Here is a 6,076-nt window from a genome sequence, read left to right on the forward strand (position 1 = left end):
ATTCTTGTTAATACTTTTCGTCCATGAAAAATGGGTACCTTAAAACGATAAAATAGAACTATTTTTTATGGACCGAGGGAGTATATATTACTATTATATTTTCTTTTTGTTTATTTAATTTGTGATACAAATTCTACAATGGCTCCCAAATGAGTACGATATTTGTAGTTAGTGTTTACACGTGATATATAGCATGCAATTTCTCTTCCTTCTTCAAAATTGAATGTAAAATTAAAATAATAGTAATATTAATAAGAAAATATCTTAAGATAAATTAGACATACGAAACCTACATGAAGCCCACCAAACACAGCCTAGTTCGATCCACTTCCATGGGCCAAGAAAAGGGCTCATTTTACGGGCCAGTATAAAACTGGCTGGGCCCAAAAATTTAATTAAAGACAATTAACCCATTTTTTACCACAAGCAATTTGTGAACTTTTTGCCTATCTGCAAATTAGATTGCTACAAATATGAACACTGGATCAAATTAAAACTTATTCTTAAATCAAATTTAATGATAAATTAGAATTATTAGATTATGGTGATGAACTACTTAGATTACGCCATGTAACAGATTTACACTAAGATGTATTTTATGTGGGAAGGGTAAATTAAATATAATATATTATCATTGATATTCCTTAGAATAGTTCATGATTAATTTAGCAATTTGCCAACGACAGAAATTATAATGGCCATGTCACCAATGATTTTATGAGATGGAGGGAATACTATTTTTTCTATCAGAACTATAAATTTTTTTGCACTAACCACACGTGGACTAATTTGAAATCTTGGTTCACTGATTAAAGGTAGGGCTTCCTCTAAAAAAACAACTAAAATATAAATTTAATAACTTGTTTATTATATCAGTCTAAGTTGAGTTTAAAATTAATTTCCTACTACTAAACACTGAATCATCTGTGATCAGTTCCTTTTAGCTTAGTGATAATTTCAATGTTTTCGCCTTTGCATTGATTTTAAAGCATTGATTGTAGAGAAAGTGATGATCTATTTGTCAAATTTTCCACATGGTAGGCCAATGCTATTTACTACCACTAATATCGATAGTGTCAACTGCCAACTATCAACATAGACTCCAAGAGTAGACCTGAAAGTCTCTAAGAGGCTTATTTTGAATAGTTTTCTAAGTTGTTAAAAGTGATTGTATAACCAATATTTTTAGATTTGTTTTGTTAGTTCATGTCTTAACGATGCATGGGTTGGATGTGTATTTTTAAAGTTACAAGTATATGAACTAATTAATTAATTTAAATAATTTTATAATTATCATCATATATTAACGTTGGATTGTGATCAATTGAGATTTTTTATGCTAATTGAGAAATGAGATGCAATATCAGCCACTCATTTTTATTAAATGAGTGGTCCAGATTTCCACATGGAAAATATCTTTAGATTAATTAATTATGAAAGGGCAGAATGGAAGTATCATAGTAAATTTTATTCAATAAATATTTTTTTTAATTTTTAATTTTAATTTTTTATTAAATTTTTTTAAAAAAAAATTAAATTTTTTTTTATTATTTTTAAAATTTTTTAAAATTTTTTTTAAATTTTTAAAAATTTTTTTTTCATTTTTTTTCATTTTTTTATTTTTTAAAATTTTTATTTTTCAACTACATATACAATTCATGTCAACTACACACATATAATGTCAACTATGTGTACAATCCATGTCAACCACACACACAATTCATGTCAACTACGCACATATAATGTCAACTATGTGTACAATCCATATCAACTACATATACAATTCATGTTAACTACACAATATAATGTCAACTACATGTACAATTCATGTCAAATAGTATTTATTGAATAAAGTTGTTGACATTTGATGTGTAGTTGACATGAATTGTACACATAGTTGAAAAAAAAATTTAAAAAAAAATAATAAAAAAAACGAATTTTTTTTTTTAAAAATAAAAAAAATTAAAAAAAATTTAAAAAAAAATTAAAAATAAAAAAATAAAAAAAATTACAATTATGCCCCTCTGTTGACATAAACTACATGCTGTTGACATTTCACAAATATTCTGGATGAGTGGCCCATATTGCATCTCATATCTCAATTTAGCTAAATAATCTCAACCTAACAAGACCCTATTAACGTTTGAATACATAATTTTCTTAAAGTTAAACTTCAGAATCATCTTTTTATATATTTGATAAAAAAAAAGGATATAATCAAGATTGAATGTTTTATTCATGATTTAGTTAAAAACTTATGTTGATATTAAACTATTACTGTTTGAGTCATTCGGAGACATCCAAAATATTGGAATGATGTAAAAAAAATTAACATGTTTCGTGCACAAGATGACATGCATAAATAGAGAAATATACTATTATGAGTGATTAATCACTTAAATACATTAAAAAAAAACTAATTATAGAAGGTGGGTTGATGGGCTTGGTCCTGTGCCCAGTTTACCAAATGGCCCAATTAAAGCCCATCTTAACTGATGAGCCCAGCCTAGTTAGACAACTCTAGTAAGACCACCAAAACAGCCGTGACCAGGAACCTTTTAGTTTTAGCTTAGTGACGATTTCAAAGTCTTTGTCATTGCAATTGATTGTAGAAACAAACTGATGTACTGTTTGTTCAATTTTCCACATGGTAAGCCAATGACAAGTGACAACATATATAGACCACAATAGTTGACTTGAAAGACTAAGACTCTCTCTCCATTCATGAATATTTTTTTTATTTTATACTCCCTTCGTCCATAATAGATGACAATAACGGCATCAGATTTTAGGAGATGTTATTTTGTGTGTTCAGTTGAGAGAAAAATAGTACTAGTATATTTATATTATTATGAGAGATAACTTTTTTTTAAAAAGAAAATGTGAATGTTTTACGAGATTTTTTTTATTATTAACCTATATGAAAACCAATCATAATATGTAAACTTTTATAAAGTGGAAATATGAACAAAGAAAATGTTGTCACTCAATCTCTTATAAAGTGGATATATAAAAGCTAGAATCAAATGGACCGACGAGGCTCCATCAAATTCACAAAATTGTGGGTCATGATTTGTCTCTCAATTCTAAAGCAATATTTTGTGGTTGTACATCATCCAATAATCAAATATTATAATTGTAAATAAGCTCGACTTAAGTCTTCCCTTCCCTCATTTTTAAAGCACTTGTCTCAACTCAAGTCTTCCCAACAAAACATATATCTTCTTCTTTGCGATGGCAGTTTCTTCGCTTTTCCGCCTCCTTTTCTTTGTCTTCATCATAACATTTGTCGATGGCAAATGCCGCGATGATAAAAAAACATTGTTACTTGAGCTCAAGAGCGAATTAGTATTCGACTCTTCCATTTCGAAGCGTTTGGTGAAGTGGAATGAGACAGATGATTGTTGCAAATGGAGAGGCGTGGGATGTGATGACTCTGGCCGCGTTATCAGTTTGGAGCTCCAAGGTGAGGGCATCTCAGGCAGAATCGGTGAGTCATCAAGCCTCTTCCGGTTGACATACTTGTCGAAGCTTGACCTCTCAGGCAACTTTGCCACAAGTGAGATTCCTAACCAATTCCACCGCCTCCCAAATTTGGCATCCCTTGGTTTGTCAAGTTCAGGTTTCGTGGGACCAATTCCATCCACGTTGGCTAACCTAACTCAGCTAGTTGAACTCCACTTATCAAACAACTTCCTAACTGGTTCAATTCCTTCATTTCATAACTGCAAGAATCTTGAATCCATATACTTTAGTGATAATAAACTAAAGGGCTCACTTTCTCACTTGCATTTTCAAGGTCTTAAAAACCTCTCTGTTTTGGATTTAAGCCAAAATGCATTGAATGGAACCATCCCTCACCATCTTTTTACCCTGCCTTCAATTTCTTATCTTTTTCTAAGTTACAGCTAATTCAGTGGACAAATTGAAGATTTTCCCATTGTAAATGCCTCTAACCTTGTTATGCTAGATTTGAGTGGTAATAGGATAGGAGGTTTTATTCCTAACTTCTTCTTCCAGTTTCGAAACATGACCAGTCTCAGACTTTCTGACAACTTGTTCAATGGCACTTTCAAACTGGATAAGATTCAAAGTCTTACAAGTCTCTCTGAACTTATTCTTTCTAACAACAACTTGTCAGTTGACACAACCAACATGAGTTCAAATTGGCATCAATACCCTGATTTTCTTATGTTAGGCCTCTCGTCCTGCAATATGTACGGTTTCCCAAATCTTAGAAATGTATCACATTTGGTAAGTTTGGACCTCTCAAACAATCATATAGGAGGGGATATTCCTAGCTGGATTTGGGAGATAGAAATACAATCCTTGGATCTCTCTCTTAATCATCTGACAGATTTCCAAAAGCCTTATCGTATACCTAATACTATTCAAATACTTGACTTGCACTCTAACCTGTTGGCCAGTGAGTTTCCCTTTCTTTCAAAATCAAACTGGTCGAAAATTTATTCCCCCAATTTGTTTTTTCTCGCGGACAATAGCCTAACCGGAGTAATTCCAACCTCCCTCTGCAGTATATCTGGACTTGAGGTTCTCGACTTGTCTTTCAATGACTTAAATGGTAGCATACCTCGCTGCCTATTGGAAGAAAATAGTGTACTTAGAGGGCTCAATATTAGGGGAAACAATATTAGTGGTGTTATCCCTGATGCAATGAGAGGGAATTGTGTCCTAGGAGCCTTTGATGTTAGTGACAACAACTTAGGAGGGAAGATTCCCAAGTCTTTGGAAAATTGTAATGAATTATCAGTGATGAATGTTGGAAACAACAACTTTGATGGTAACTTCCCTTGCAAGGCACTGCCAGTGAGCTTGAAGGTTCTTGTGTTGCGCGGCAACAGATTCCATGGAGACTTGACATGCAATAAAAGTTGGCCAAAGCTTCAAATTTTGGATATATCTTCAAATCATTTCAGTGGCACTCTAGATTCAATAAACTTCTCGAGTTTGAGAGGAATAATGCTACAGAGTCCTACACATGTCAGGTACAACCGCTCTGATGACTCTAACATTATAGGTGACGGTGATTACTACCAAAATGACGTGACATTAACCATCAAAGGGATTGAGGTGAAGCTTGTGAAGATTTGGCCTGACTTTACATGCATTGATTTGTCTTCCAATCATTTTGAAGGAGAAATACCAGATGCAATTGGTAATCTTAGCTCCCTTTATCTTCTCAACTTATCCCACAACTCTCTCAGTTATGCAATCCCAAAATCATTAGGTGCCTCGACAGAGCTTGAGTCGCTCGACCTCTCTTCAAACAAGCTCACTGGGAGTATACCAGATGAGCTCACAAAACTCGGTTTCCTTTCAGGCTTAAATTTGTCCTACAATCATCTTACTGGACTGATCCCAACTGGTCGCCAGTTTCAAACGTTTTCAGCAGATTCATATGTAGGAAATGCGGGGTTATCTGGTTTCCCACTCAACGGGAGTTTCAACAACCCTCATCCACCAGCTGATCCATCGCCACCAGACGATTCAGAATCAAAAGACGAGGAGATTGAGTGGGAATATGTGTTTGTTGCGTCTGGTTATGTTGTGGGAATAGGAAGCGTCGCGTGGACACTGTTATGTTGCAGAAGGTTGAGAGAAAGATACTTTGAGAAGATAGAAGAGGTTGCTGACAAGATATTCTACGAGAGAGGAAGGAGAAGAAGACATGAAAGAAGAGTAAGAAGAAGAGAAGAGAGGAATGCAGTTAGAAGAAGGCATCATCAGTGAGGTTGAGCAATTTGGTGTTGTGTAATTTGGTGTTGTGTGAACTTTCCTTTTAGCAATGTTTGTTTCTCTTTGTGTGTTCCAAACTTCTATTGCATGATGTATTTTTCTAATATGATCCTTCGAACCAATTATAAGTGAGTTATATTCTTTTTTCGGAATCAAATTATATGTTAGTCATTTCCTATTTTGCTCGCAAGACCTTTACTTTGTTTTCAGTACTCTTCTTTATTGTCCTCCTACTTTAATCAATCTCTCGCTTAACTTATTAATCAACACATTCATAATTTCCGTAGCCAAAAAAAGTGTCTCACGTTAGGCGGGACAC

At 33.4% G+C, this 6,076-nt stretch overlaps 1 protein-coding gene across 2 annotated transcripts; it reads left to right on the top strand.

Moving 5' to 3' along the window:
- Positions 1–3,165: 3,165 nt before the first annotated feature.
- On the top strand, positions 3,166–5,928 carry LOC125219375 (receptor like protein 27-like). Of its 2 annotated transcripts, XM_048121348.2 has the most exons (2): positions 3,825–5,176; positions 5,342–5,928. In XM_048121348.2, the coding sequence occupies exons 1-2, from the start codon at positions 3,964–3,966 to the stop codon at positions 5,749–5,751; spliced, it is 1,623 nt and encodes a 540-aa protein (XP_047977305.1). In that variant the 5' UTR covers positions 3,825–3,963; the 3' UTR covers positions 5,752–5,928. The 2 variants fall into 2 exon arrangements, with proteins under 2 accessions (XP_088921808.1, XP_047977305.1); XM_089065682.1 differs by having other exon boundaries at positions 3,166–5,928.
- The last annotated feature ends 148 nt before the right edge of the window (positions 5,929–6,076 follow it).

The sequence above is a fragment of the Salvia hispanica genome, chromosome 2 (genome assembly GCF_029641045.1).
Source record: "Salvia hispanica isolate PSC_SH4W2 chromosome 2, Shi_PSC_v1, whole genome shotgun sequence".
In the NCBI taxonomy this organism is placed as follows: domain Eukaryota; kingdom Viridiplantae; phylum Streptophyta; class Magnoliopsida; order Lamiales; family Lamiaceae; genus Salvia; species Salvia hispanica.